Consider the following 14,797-nt stretch of genomic DNA (forward strand, 5'->3'; position numbering starts at 1 on the left):
CCCTATAAGAACACAATTTTCTCCCTCTAAAAAAAAAAAGAACATAATTTTCTCCCTCGTTGTTTTGGACTTCCAAAAGACAAAAAAAAGGGTAACTTGTTGGTGTACAATATCATTGCAACACACAATCAACAAACAACAGTGTTCAACCCCACTATTAGCAAAGCCTCCTCTGATCTTCTCTCTGTATATATAAACAAAACCATCCCTCTCGCTGACTGACTAACGTGCACCCGGCACGCCCAGCGCCAGTCACCAACCAGCCCACCTTCCAGTCCAACGCCTTCTCCTTCCCTCGCCATGGCGCGCAAGAAGATCCGGGAGTACGACTCCAAGCGCCTCCTCAGGGAGCACCTCAAGCGCCTCGCCGGCATCGACCTCACCATCCTCTCCGCACAGGTCAGTGCTCTGCGTCCGCGCCGCCTCCCTCCCCCATTTCAGTCTGACCGGCGTCTAGTGAGTCTTCCCCTGATCCTTCTCGGACTGGATCTGGCCTGGGGTAATGTGAAGATCCGGTTTTTATGAGCGGCCGACGGATTTAAGCAGCCGAATTCCTAGGATTTTATTTAGCACTGAATGGTTCGGACTGCCTTAATCGGTACTCTAATTCCTAGGAGTAGAAAATGTGGCGTGTTAGGAATTAGAGATGGGATCTGGACAGAGTGACAGACAGCGGTTGAGTGGAGGTCCCATTCCATTTGTTGCAGGCTCGTGCTATGCTTGAATTCGTGGTATCTTAGGAGGAACTGCAAAAAGGTTCATTTTTATCCAACTGATATGAGCTATCGTTGCTTGCTGCTGTCCAATGGCAGCAGGTGTGATAGGCTACTGATAGGTAGGAGGAGTCTATAAGTAGCACTGTTTTCTTAGTCGGATCTGGTGGTTGGTTGGCCGTGTGATTTGCTTGTTCAGGCCTGTGTATATTAATTAGTACACCTGAAGCAGCTTGGATCCGTAGGACAGGGACAGGGGCGCTCAGATTGTTGAATCTGGGGTATCTGGGTATTTTAAGTAACTGTACAATAAGCATACAAAAGAAATCCAACATCACCGGTTTGAATTATAAAATTGAACTCTGGGTGGTTCCAGTCTTATACTACAACTAATGATGATTGGACACAGTGTCATGTCGTCAGATAATAATAGACAGAAACAAATCGGACTGATTTTTGTGCCTTGCTTAATGACAGATCACACAGTCAACAGACTTTGCAGAGCTTCTGAGCCAGCAGCCATGGCTGACAACCATGAAGTTGGTTGTGAAGCCCGATATGCTGTTCGGGAAGCGTGGGAAGAGTGGTCTCGTGGCTCTCAACTTGGATTTCGATCAAGTCAAGGAGTTTGTCAAGGAGCGGCTGGGAGTTGAGGTATAGCAGTTGCTTATGTGAAAAAAACTTTTCCTTGACATGCTACAGGAATTGATTTTCTTTCCTGTGATCCATTAATTTTCAGGTTGAGATGGGTGGCTGCAAGGCTCCAATCACGACCTTCATCGTTGAGCCGTTTGTGCCCCATGATCAAGAGTACTACCTTTCGATTGTTTCAGAGAGGTTGGGCAGCACCATCAGCTTCTCAGAGTGTGGAGGGATTGAGATCGAGGAGAACTGGGACAAGGTTAAGACGATTTTTCTTCCTACTGAGAAGCCAATGACACCTGATTCATGTGCTCCATTGATTGCGACCCTTCCTTTGGAGGTACTTGATGCTTTCCTGCTTAGTTCTAACCTTAATACCTCCATATTATCTCATTTCTCACATTGGAGGTACTCCTTTTGTTTGCTGATCAGGCACGCGGAAAAATTGGTGACTTCATTAAAGGAATGTTTGCTGTCTTCCAAGGTACCACAGAATTGGGAAATGTTCATTTGCCAGATGTAGTGAATTAAACATTGTACATGTCGCTATATTTCCTGATTTGCCATGTTGATAAGAATTCTGCTCCATCTGCAGACTTGGATTTCTCGTTTCTTGAGATGAATCCTTTCACCATGGTGAACGGGGAACCATACCCTCTGGACATGAGAGGAGAACTAGATGACACAGCAGCTTTCAAGAACTTCAAGAAGTGAGTCTCAGATTTCCCAGGGACACCATTTCTTCATGTCATTGTTGGATTTACTCTTACTTATCAATTGTGCAGGTGGGGAGGTATAGAATTCCCTCTACCTTTTGGAAGAGTACTCAGCCGTACAGAAAGTTTCATCCATGAGCTAGATGAGAAGGTATTGATCACAGGGCTATGTTTTTATCTTTCCTTTTTGTTTCTGAGGCCTATCACATATAGTTTCCATGAGAAATACTGGATCTGCAGTATATTTTGTTGACTAGTGCGTTAATTCGCCAACCTTGTTTTTTTAGACAAGTGCCTCTCTGAAGTTCACAGTTTTGAATCCGGAAGGTCGGATCTGGACAATGGTTGCTGGTGGTGGTGCTAGTGTCATATATGCTGATACAGTAAGCATCAATTTGTATCCTATGTCTATTTACACATAAAAGGTTTTTCACGTTGATGCCTGTTAAAATATTCACCTATATTTAGCTGCCATGATGAAATTAATTCCCCCCATGTACCAGGTTGGAGACTTGGGATACGCGTCAGAGCTTGGAAACTATGCAGAGTATAGTGGTGCTCCTAATGAGGAGGAGGTTCTGAATTATGCCAGAGTTGTACTTGATGTAAGCAAACACTGTAACCTTGTCAATGCTGCTCTTAACTCCACCTTTGGACCATCTTCTGCTTGGGACAATGTTAGGATCATCTGTTAACCGTACAATTAAATGCAGTGTGCAACTGCTGATCCTGATGGCCGCAAGAGAGCCCTTCTCATTGGAGGTGGCATAGCTAACTTCACCGATGTTGCTGCCACATTCAATGGCATCATCCGGGCCCTAAAAGAGAAGGTACCTAAGACCACTCACTTTAGAATCCTCGCGGCACCACTCATATTTGTTCACCTAATTGATTCTTCACCACTCATATTTGTTCACCTAATTGATTCTTCACCAATCACCACACGATTCACTTTCAGGAATCCAAGTTGAAGGCTTCAAGGATGCACATTTATGTTCGCCGAGGTGGCCCAAATTACCAATCTGGACTGGCCAAAATGCGCAAGCTTGGTGCAGAACTCGGTGTTCCAATTGAGGTACTGATCTAGTTGCCTTTAAGCATATTGGAAAACTTTTTGATGGAAATCCTTTAGCTCAGAAAATAGATGTGAAAAAGAATATTCAACCGATTGTTGTTGGTAGTTGCAAATCATTGTCAGCAGTCCACATAAATGAGCTGATTGTGTTTTGAAAAATCCATCGCAGGTGTATGGACCAGAAGCGACAATGACTGGAATCTGCAAACAAGCAATTGAATGCATCATGGCTGCAGCGTAATCGGAGCCTAGTTCTGGGTTGTTTGGGATCTGCAAACACGCCATTGAATGTGTCATGGACTCAGCATAAATGAGAGATGGGGAGTAGTAGTTGCAGTAGTTCACCACACATGGTTGTTCTCTTTTTTGTTTCCGATGTGTTGTAGCGTGTCGTTCGAACGAAACGTTTATAGATCATTACTGCAAAGAAATTACTGTTGTGTTAAAATAAATCCGAAGTCTAGTTTCGTGCGTTTTGGAATGCACATTGAACTTCATATGCAATGAAATGACCATCTCCTTCATTGATTTGTAATTAGGGATGGCAGTGAGTTTACCCATTAGAACTTATGCTAGGATATTATTGTCCGCCTCCTAGCTTGTCTCTGCCCCTGGTGCATGGATATTATTGTTGTCACGAAATACGTGGAAAAATAAAAAGTAGAGAACTAAAAAGACAGAATACATAGAATATAAAAGAAAACGTGCACGCGGTCCTAACGAAAAACAAACATACAAATACAAATACTCTAGCTAGGTGCTTTGAATGTTCATGCGTCATCGGAACATAATGCAGGTTGCATGGTAATCAAGGGGAAAAAGTCCAATTTATCTCCCTCAACCATCCGATTTTTCTCCCTGAACTATAAAACCAGTTTTTTGACCACCCTCAACTTTTAGAACCGTTCGTTTTTTTTCGTTTTAGGTTGTTTTCATGGCGGTTTTGATGTGGCGCCACGTCAGAAGAGGTAAATCGGACTAAGTCGAAAGTTTAGGGAGGTAAACTAGACTATATTATTTTTTAAAAAAAATCTAAACATTTATAAAAAATAGAATTTCAAAAATTATCTAAATATTTTTACATGGAAAAATAATTAAATTATAAATCCTAAATCTAGTTTAATCTTACAAAATTCATAGAAAATTTGTTTTAACTCAGAAGATTCTAAAATTACAAAATCAGTTTCTTGATAAAAAATTCATAGAAAATTTGTTTTCTATCTTATGGTGCCTTGATTAAACAGGATAGAGCATGATTTTTGAAAAAAAAAAATCTAAAACTAGTTTCATAAATTTTCGAGGTAAAGCAAAATTTCTATGATTTTCTAAGATTAAACTAGATTTTAGGATCTTTTTTTGCATTATTTCCCCATGTAAAATGTTTGGATAAACTTGAATTTTTATTTTTAAGATTTTGTGCATATTAGTTTTTAAAAAAATATTTATAGTCTGATTTACCTCCTGAACTTTCAACTTATTCGCACCACGCCAGCAAAACCACCATTAAAACCACCGAAGGTGCAAAAAAATTGTTTTAAAAGTTGAGAGAGGTCAAAAAAATTGGTTTTGTAGTTCAGAGAGAAAATTCGGATGACCATGATAGTTCAAGGAGACCAATTGGAATATTTTTCCTAATTAAGGGGCTAGTGTAATAATATTGCACCCTGACCTGGGCTTCGGCCTGTTGGACTGGACAGTACGAATGTACGACTCGCCAGTCGCCAAGGCAAGTAGCAGCTAGCGTGGTCGTTACTTTTGGCAAAGGTGGGCCGTGGGCTTGATTTTCGTTAGAACATTTTAGGACTCATGGCCCTCGGGACAAACGCCACACGAGTTTTCTCGTCTCTTCCCCTTTCCTCTCGCTACAGTCCTAAAGGCGATCTTCTTTCCGGCGACCAAATCGAACTTTTCCGCTTGCCTCCGGCGGCCTAGCCGGCGCTGGAGGATTGGAGAAACTTTGATTTGGTCGTCCGGTGTATATACCCACTACTATTAGGTTTGGTTTAAGTAGGTTAGGGATAGGTTTATCCATGCCGGAGGTGTGACGTGGATCCTTCTACTGTTGCTGCTGCGTCTTCGGCAAGCGACGGCGTGGATGCGTCAAGGTTGGTTCGTGCCAGTTCGGGGCCAGCTCCTTCGATGTCTACGCCGGTTTCCCTGCCTACACGGAAGGTGACCGTATCAGGTATTTGACTATGCCGGCGCTGAGGCATGGTCTTGTCTTCCTATGCTGCTACGGCTCTAGCGAGCGATAGCGGGGATGCGACGAGGATGCCATGTTGACTTTAGACGTGGGCCTCTCCAACATCTCCGGCGGCTTCCCCGACTTCTCGAGCGGTGGCAATATCAGGTTCAGTCCCTTCCTACTCTTCATCGTCGCTGGCGGAAGATTCGGAAGGTATGGCTATCAACTCGAGGAGAGACCAGACTGGGTTATGGATCCCACCTTCTTTGGTGGTTCAGTTCCCCTTTGGGGTTCGTCATCGTCCGGTGTGCTTGGGGCTCTGGTCCTTGAGACGTCAGATTCCTCGGTGTCCAACGATGTGATGGCCGACGGCCATCTTTTCCACCCGGGTCATTATGCGGTTACAAAGCAAGTCAGGGTTGATGTGCTATACAAGACGGCAACAAAAAACTTTGTTTCTTCACCGGAGAGGAGGTCGGCTTCAAGCTGTGTGCTCTGGCCGTCGGCGGCGAGGCAGGCCTGGAGGTGTTTACAAGGACCGAGTTGTAATTTTCATTCCTTTCTAGGGTGTTCTTGTAAGATTTGGGCTGTAATCACCAAAAACTTTATGTGAAATATAAACCCGATTTTCTAAAAAAAATACAGTTCGTATATTCATTATTTTACATTTCAAAATTATTGACATATATATCACGTGCACAATACACGTACTAGTACAAAAATAATTTATTGGAGACAACACCTTTTATTCATAGAAGCAATCTAAAAATTCATGTGTCTCCACTCGCCTAAAATACCTAGTAAACTTTCTAAAAATTTGCTACGGTACATCCTTTACTCCTCAAGAAGTAATATCAGGAACAAATCATACCCCTTGATTTAAAAAAAAAAGATATATTTTTAAATGTAATAATATATTTATATAATTAAAAATAATGCAAAAACAAAGAATATCTCGGCTGGCCTTTCCTTTCTTTATCCCGACGCCGCAAGCATGAAAAAACAATTAGGAAAAAAAAATCCTGTCACGACAATCTTCATTCGAGATTTTTGCTAGGATATTGTGCACATGTTATGTTGAGCAGAAATGCTCGTCGACCGTACGGACAGACGGGACCACCCTACCCTGCCCGCGCTGAGCGTCGCACGTCCCAGCCCGTGCCGCCCACCTTACGGCCCCTGCCTAGAGTCGCGCCTCTTGTCGTAGCTGCACTCTATCCGCCGGCAAAATGCCCGCCGCAGCCGACCTCCGCGCCACCCCGAGCCCCTGCCCGGATTCGCGTCTACTGCCGCGGCTGCGCTCCATCCGACGACATGATGCCCACGCTGGACCTCTGCGCCGCCACGAGCTCCATGTGCTGCTAACCTCCTCACCGCAGCGAGCTTCATGTGCCGCTGCCGACCTTTGCGCCGGCGTCGAGCTCTGCAGAGACGAGCCTCCATTCGTCTAGGCCATTGCGCTGAAAGCACATGTTGCAAGCTTATGTTTCAAGTGTTTCAGATATTTCAGAGGTATGTTGCAAATATTTTATATCGATGTTACAAAAATAGATCGGGATGTTGCACATGTTGCAATAGCTATACATGTATGATTTAAGTGTATGTTCCAAATATTTTATCTGTTTCAGACGTATGTTGCAAGTGTTTCATCAGGCTGTTGTAAAAGTAGATCTAGATGTTGCATATATATATATATATATATATATATATATATATATATATATATATATATATATATATATATATATATATATATATATATATATATATAGGGAGAGGCTATTCAGTAGCCGGCTACAAAATAAGTTATTCTGTAGCCACCTCCATTTACTATAATTTTATATACTAATTTACCATAATATAAATACATATTTACGATAGTTAGGTTACTATAACACATGGGGATATTTACCATAACGTTATATTAAACCACTTAGTAAGGAGTTACTATAATCTCGTAAAATAACATAGTAATTATCGTAACTCAAAGTGGCTACAGAATAAGTTATTCTGTAGCCTGTAGCTGGCTACAGAATAACTTATTCTGTAGCCACTTTGAGTTACGATAATTACTATGTTATTTTACGAGATTATAGTAACTCCTTACTAAGTGGTTTAATATAACGTTATGGTAAATATCCCCATGTGTTATAGTAACTCAACTATCGTAAATATGTATTTATATTATGGTAAATTAGTATATAAAATTATAGTAAATGGAGGTGGCTACAGAATAACTTATTTTGTAGCCGGCTACTGAATAGCCTCTCCCTATATATATATATATATATATATATATATATATATATATATATATATATATATATATATATATATATATATATATATATATGTATGTATGTATGTTCCAAATATATATATAGGGTAAGACTATTTTGCAGCTGGCCATAGAATAACTTATTCTATAGCCACCTTGATTTACGATAATGTTTGTACCAATTTACGATAACATGAATATGCATTTACGATACTCGTGTTACTACCACTCACGGTAGTAAATCACTGAGTAAGGAGTTACTGTAGTTTCATAAATTAGTATAGTAACTATCGTGACTCAAAGTGGCCACAGAATAAGTTATTCTATAGCCAGCTGCACAACGGTAGTTCTATATATATATATATATATATATATATATATATATATATATATATATATATGAGGCTAAGATAATGTTTTATATTGGCCGAAAGAAATCTCCAATGTCCATTTCTTTCGTGCTTACAATCTAATAACCCTGGTGCAACAAAGGGAAATACAAAGGAGCTATCCTCCTGAATGCGCGGAACCAACGCCACTACGATCGTGACATCCCACGACCACTGGTATGGTGTTGTTTAGCACTATTGTTCATTATTATCACTAACTTGCTTCGTTGGTTTTATTCAAGTAATTTATGTTTGTAATTATGCAGGTGCTAATTCCGTTGATCCCACATTGGCACATGAGAAAAGTGGGGAAAGTCGACAAAACTCATAGTTTTGAGAACATACACGTGTAATAGTTATGAATGGTTACAAAACAAAATATTATGAACAAAGCACTCAAAGTGTCATTTTTATAACAATAATATAACACATGTTTCATTTTCATTATTCCATCACACAAGTGTATATACAACATCTCCATGTAGAGTCTGATAAACCATTTAAAAATACCTAGGAACATCAACAAATATGGCATTAGTGAGATATTACTTGTACAATATAAATTGAATGGAATAAATGCATTGTATGCGTTAGTAATGTTCTGTTACCTCGCCTATGGCGTGAGAACCTCCTTAAATATAATATTCTTCGTAAAAGTTTCATCCACTATTGGGGTCTTCTTATCCTTATCTACATGTTCATACTACAGTTAGATGGGTGTCACCTGCCCATACCCATTAGAACTTATGCTAGGATATTATTGTCCGCCTCCTAGCTTGTCTCTGCCCCTGGTGCATGGATATTATTGCTGTCACGAAATACGTGGAAAAATAAAAGTAGAGAACTAAAAAGACAGAATACATAGAATATAAAAGAAAACGTGCACGCGGTCCTAACGAAAAACAAACATACAAATACAAATACTCTAGCTAGGTGCTTTGAATGTGGAACATAATGCAGGTTGCATGGTAATTAAGGGAAAAAGTCCAATTTATCTCCCTCAACCATCCGATTTTTCTCCCTGAACTATAAAACCAGTTTTTTGACCACCCTCAACTTTTAGAACCATTCGTTTTTTTTTTCATTTTAGGTTGTTTTCATGGCGGTTTTGTTGATGTGGCGCCACGTCAGAAGAGGTAAATCGGACTAAGTCGAAAGTTTAGGGAGGTAAACCAGACTATATTATTTTTTTAAAATCCAAACATTTATAAAAAATAGAATTTCAAAAATTATATAAATATTTTTACATGGAAAAAATAATTAAATTATAAATCCTAAATCTAGTTTAATCTTACAAAATTCATAGAAAAATTGTTTTAACTCAGAAAATTCTAAAACTACAAAATCAGTTGTTTGATAAAAAATTCATAGAAAATTTGTTTTCTATCTTATGGTGCCTTGATTAAACAGGATAGAGCATGATTTTTGAAAAAAAAAAAATCTAAAACTAGTTTCATAATTTTTCGAGGTAAAGCAAAATTTCGATGATTTTCTAAGATTAAACTAGATTTTAGGATCTTTATTTGCATTATTTTCCCATGTAAAATGTTTGGATAAACTTGAATTTTTATTTTTAAGATTTTGTGCATATTAGTTTTTAAAAAAAATATTTATAGTCTAATTAACCTCCTGAACTTTCAACTTATTCGCACCATGCCAGCAAAACCACCATTAAAACCACCGAAGGTGCAAAAAAAATGTTTTAAAAGTTGAGAGAGGTCAAAAAATTGGTTTTGTAGTTCAGAGAGAAAAATCGGATGACCATGATAGTTCAAGGAGATCAATTGGAATATTTTTCCTAATTAAGGGGCTAGCGTAATAATATTGCACCCTGACCTGGGCTTCGGCCTGTTGGACTGGACAGGCGCGGGTAGCAGCTGCCCGAAACCTGAGCTTGTAATAGCAGTACGAATGTACGACTCACCAGTCGCCAAGGCAAGTAGCATCTAGCGTGGTCGTTGCTTTTGGCAAAGGTGGGCCGTGGGCTTGATTTTCGTTAGAACATTTTAGGACCCAAGGCCCTCGGAACAAACGCCACACGAGTTTTCTCGTCTCTTCCCCTTTCCTCTCGCTACAGTCCTAAAGGCGATCTTCTTTCCGGCGACCAAATCGAACTTTTCCGCTTGCCTCCGGCGGCCTAGCCGGCGCTGGAGGATTGGAGAAACTTTGATTTGGTCGTCCGGTGTATATACCCACTACTATTAGGTTTGGTTTAAGTAGGTTAGGGATAGGTTTATCCATGCCGGAGGTGTGACGTGGATCCTTCTATTGTTGCTGCTGCGTCTTCGGCAAGCGACGGCGTGGATGCGTCAAGGTTGGTTCGTGCCCGTTCGGGGCCAGCTCCTTCGATGTCTACGCCGGTTTCCCTGCCTACACGGAAGGTGACCGTATCAGGTATTTGACTATGCCGGCGCTGAGGCATGGTCTTGTCTTCCTATGTTGCTACGGCTCTAGCGAGCGATAGCGGGGATGCGACGAGGACGCCATGTTGACTTTAGACGTGGGCCTCTCCAACATCTCCGGCGGCTTCCCCGACTTCTCGAGCGGTGGCAATATCAGGTTCTGTCCCTTCCTACTCTTCATCGTCGCTGGCGGAAGATTCAGAAGGTATGGCTATCAACTCGAGGAGAGACCAGACTGGGTTATGGATCCCACCTTCTTTGGTGGTTCAGTTCCCCTTTGGGGTTCGTCATCGTCCGGTGTGCTTGGGGCTCTGGTCCTTGAGACGTCAGATTCCTCGGTGTCCAACGATGTGATGGCCGACGGCCATCTTTTCCACCCGGGTCATTATGCGGTTACAAAGCAAGTCAGGGTCGATGTGCTATACAAGACGGCAACAAAAAACTTTGTTTCTTCACCGGAGAGGAGGTCGGCTTCAAGCTGTGTGCTCTGGCCGTCGGCGGCGAGGCAGGCCTGGAGGTGTTTACAAGGACCGAGTTGTAATTTTCATTCCTTTCTAGGGTGTTCTTGTAAGATTTGGGCTGTAATCACCAAAAACTTTATGTGAAATATAAACCCGATTTTCTAAAAAAAAAATACAGTTCGTATATTCATTATTTTACATTTCAAAATTATTGACATATATATCACGTGCACAATACACGTACTAGTACAAAAATAATTTATTGGAGACAACACCTTTTATTCATAGAAGCAATCTAAAAATTCATGTGTCTCCACTCTCCTAAAATACCTAGTAAACTTTAGAGGTGCTTCAACGAAGCAATCTAAAAATTTGCTACGGTACATCCTTTACTCCTCAAGAAGTAATATCTGGAACAAATCATACCCCTTGATTTAAAAAAAGATATATTTTTAAATGTAATAATATATTTATATAATTAAAAATAATGCAAAAACAAAGAATATCTCGGCTGGCCTTTCCTTTCTTTATCCCGACGCCGCAAGCATGAAAAAACAATTAGGAAAAAAAATCCTGTCACGACAATCTTCATTCGAGATTTTTGCTAGGATATTATGCACATGTTATGTTGAGCAGAAATGCTCCCTGCAGGTCGACCGGACGTACGGACAAACCGGACCACCCTACCCTGACCGCGCTGAGCGTCGCACGTCCCAGCCCGTGCTGCCCACCGTACGCCCCCCTGTCTAGAGTCGCGCCTCTTATCGTAGCTGCGCTCTATCCGCCGACAAAATGCCCATGTCGGACCTCTGCGCCGTAGCCGACCTCCGCGCCACCCGGAGCCCCCGCCCGGATTCGTGTCTCCTGCCGCGGCTGCGCTCCATCCGACGACGTGATGCCCACGCCGGAGCTCTTCATTCGAGATTTTTGCTAGGATATTATGCACATGTTATGTTGAGCAGAAATGCTCCCTGCAGGTCGACCGGACGTACGGACGGACCGGACCACCCTACCCTGACCGCGCTGAGCGTCGCACGTCCCAGCCCGTGCTGCCCACCGTACGCCCCCTATCTAGAGTCGCGCCTCTTATCGTAGCTGCGCTCTATCCGCCGACAAAATGCCCGTGTCGGACCTCTGCGCCGCAGCCGACCTCCGCGCCACCCTGAGCCCCCGCCCGGATTCGTGTCTCCTGCCGCGGCTGCGCTCCATCCGACGACGTGATGCCCACGCCGGAGCTCTGCGCCGCCACGAGCTCCATGCGCCGCTAACCTCCGCACCGCAGCGAGCTTCATGCGCCGCCGCCGACCTCTGCGCCGGCGTCGAGCTCCGCAACGACGAGCCTCCATTCGTCCAGGCCATTGCGCTGAAAGCACATGTTGCAAGCTTATGTTTCAAGTGTTTCAGATATTTCAGTGGTATGTTGCAAGTATTTTATATCGATGTTACAAAAATAGATCTTGATATTGCATATGTTGCAATGGCTATACACGTATGTTTTAAGTGTATGTTCCAAATATTTTATCTGTTTCAGACGTATGTTACAAGTGTTTTATCAGGTTATTGCAAAAGTATATATATATATATATATATATATATACATACTAGGTAGCTTGCCCGTGTGTTGCTACGGGATAGCTAACATTTTGTACTTAAAAACACATGGATCGCACGATAAGATAACAATACTGTAAAAATTAAATACCAACGTTAAAGTGACATTTAATCCAAAAACAAAGTTTATGAATTTAACACAGTCACGGAGTGCGCGGCGTCGCAGGCTCACAAACTCTACTTTATAGACCTTTCCGTGATGCGGCTAAGATAATGTTTTATATTGGCAGGAAGAAATCTCCAATATCCATTTCTTTCGTGCTCACAATCTAATGACCCTGGTGCAACAAAGGAAAATACAAAGGAGCTATCCTTCTGAATGCGCGGAACCAACGCCACTATGATCGTGACATCCCACGACCACTGGTATGGTGTTGTTTAGCACTATTGTTCATTATTATCGCTAACTTGCTTCGTTGGTTTTATTAATGTAATTTATGTTTGTAATTATGCAGGTGCTAATTCGGTTGATCCCATATTGGCACATGAGAAAAGTGGGGAAAGTCGACAAAACTCATGGTTTTGAGAACATACACGTGTAATAGTTACGAATGGTTACAAAACGAAATATTATGAACAAAACACTCAAAGTGTCATTTTTATAACAATAATATAACACATGTTTAATTTTCATTATGCCATCACGCAAGTGTATATACAACATCTCCATGTAGAGTCTGATAAACCATTTAAAAATATCTAGGAACAACAACAAATATGGCATTAGTGAGATATTATTTGTACAATATAAATTGAATGGAATAAATGCATTGTATGCGTTAGTAATGTTCTGTTACCTCGCCTATGGCGTTAGAACCTCCTTAAATATAATATTCTTCGTGAAAGTTCCATCCGCTATTGGGGTCTTCTTATGCTTATCTTTTTTATTTGATGCATTCTTATTTTTTCCCCTCGGCATTCTTTTTAGCATTTTCTTCTCTATCTTTTTGGCCTCCTCCTCTTGTGCCTCCGCATCAGGCGGGAGGGCAAGGATCTTATATATTGGTTCTTGACGTGGCTCTAGACATCGCAACGTACAACTGATCGTGAGAGAACATCGGTGCGGGTAGGTACACACTCACGTTCGGGATAGTTTGGCCCTATGACTTGTTGACCGTCATGGCAATGCTCAGCCTGATAGGAAACTGCTTCCTCTTAAACTGGAACGGGAACATCTCGTCATCAGGTAAAGATGTTGAAATTGGTTGGCTTGATTACATCTTATCCACCGATATAGGATTCCTTTTTCCAGCCCTTGGCTTTTGCTTTCATTCAAATATGCATTCACAGTTCCCTCGTAATAGTTTCCAAGAGATATGTCAACAGATCAACAAGGCATAAAAAAGGGAGAAAGAAAAATGTGCCATAACTGCATAAAAATGTGCCACCGATATCCGCTTCAACCTCTGAGACTGTACTCTCTGATCAGTTTCTTCAATCTCAGCACCTTGCTCATTTGACTCCTTCAGTTCAGCATGCAAGGATACAATCTTTTACATGAATTAAGAAAAATAATGCACAGTATTTGAGGATATGGTCAGGGAATTTTTCATGTCGTACGAGTGTTGCTTTCAAATCAGCCAGTGCAGTTTTGTGGCAGTCAGGGACCATCATCCTTGACTCAGCTAAAACATTATCCTGCAGAGGTGAAGTTCATGTTTTAGACTAGTGACTTCTGAGATCAGAACAGTAGACAATTTTCAACAATGACTTTTCAGTTTTCACAATCTCAGTTACATGAAAAGGAGAAAGCCACTTCAGTGGCTTCATGTGGTGCCTGACAAATGCAATGCATCTGAAAAATGAGAAATTGGTTTACTGCTAAGACAAAACAGCTACGCGATGATCAACAAGTTACTCCTATCCTTGCAGCCTCAAGTGCTCAGATCAGATGCTCATGTATTTTCATCAGAATATAATTTCCAGTGACAATACATTAAGAAAGTACCTCCTCTCAACGGAAGGAATGAGAAAACGTAGTCTACTGCAAATGGAGAGAATCACTTGAACTAAACAACAGGGAGGGACGAGCTGATTCAAGTATTCAACACCCGGCCACAAGTCCCAGCATATGAGCAGAGCAGTTTACTATATTGAAAAAAATGAATACATGCTAGATCTGATCTCAGAATGATCCCACTAGAAGAGAAACGACCTTTGATCCCACCTCGAATTTTGGCTTTAGTCCCGGTATTTTGCGTGGCCGGGACTAGAGAGACCTTTAGTCCCGGTTTGTAGCTCCAACCGGGACTAAAGGTCCCTCCCCAACGGCTACTGCGGTAGGCTTTTGCTGCTGTGGACCTTTAGTCCCGGTTTGTACCTTCA

General features: G+C 41.6%; 1 protein-coding gene across 1 annotated transcript; it reads left to right on the top strand.

Moving 5' to 3' along the window:
• Positions 1–207: 207 nt before the first annotated feature.
• On the top strand, positions 208–3,621 carry LOC136482753 (ATP-citrate synthase alpha chain protein 2-like). Its single transcript, XM_066479948.1, has 11 exons — positions 208–399; positions 1,191–1,367; positions 1,453–1,695; positions 1,788–1,839; positions 1,951–2,065; positions 2,141–2,222; positions 2,359–2,454; positions 2,575–2,676; positions 2,785–2,901; positions 3,030–3,146; positions 3,316–3,621. Exons 1-11 carry the CDS (start codon positions 301–303, stop codon positions 3,385–3,387), a joined length of 1,272 nt encoding a protein of 423 aa, XP_066336045.1. The 5' UTR covers positions 208–300; the 3' UTR covers positions 3,388–3,621.
• The last annotated feature ends 11,176 nt before the right edge of the window (positions 3,622–14,797 follow it).

The sequence above is a fragment of the Miscanthus floridulus genome, chromosome 9, assembly GCF_019320115.1.
Source record: "Miscanthus floridulus cultivar M001 chromosome 9, ASM1932011v1, whole genome shotgun sequence".
NCBI lineage: Eukaryota > Viridiplantae > Streptophyta > Magnoliopsida > Poales > Poaceae > Miscanthus > Miscanthus floridulus.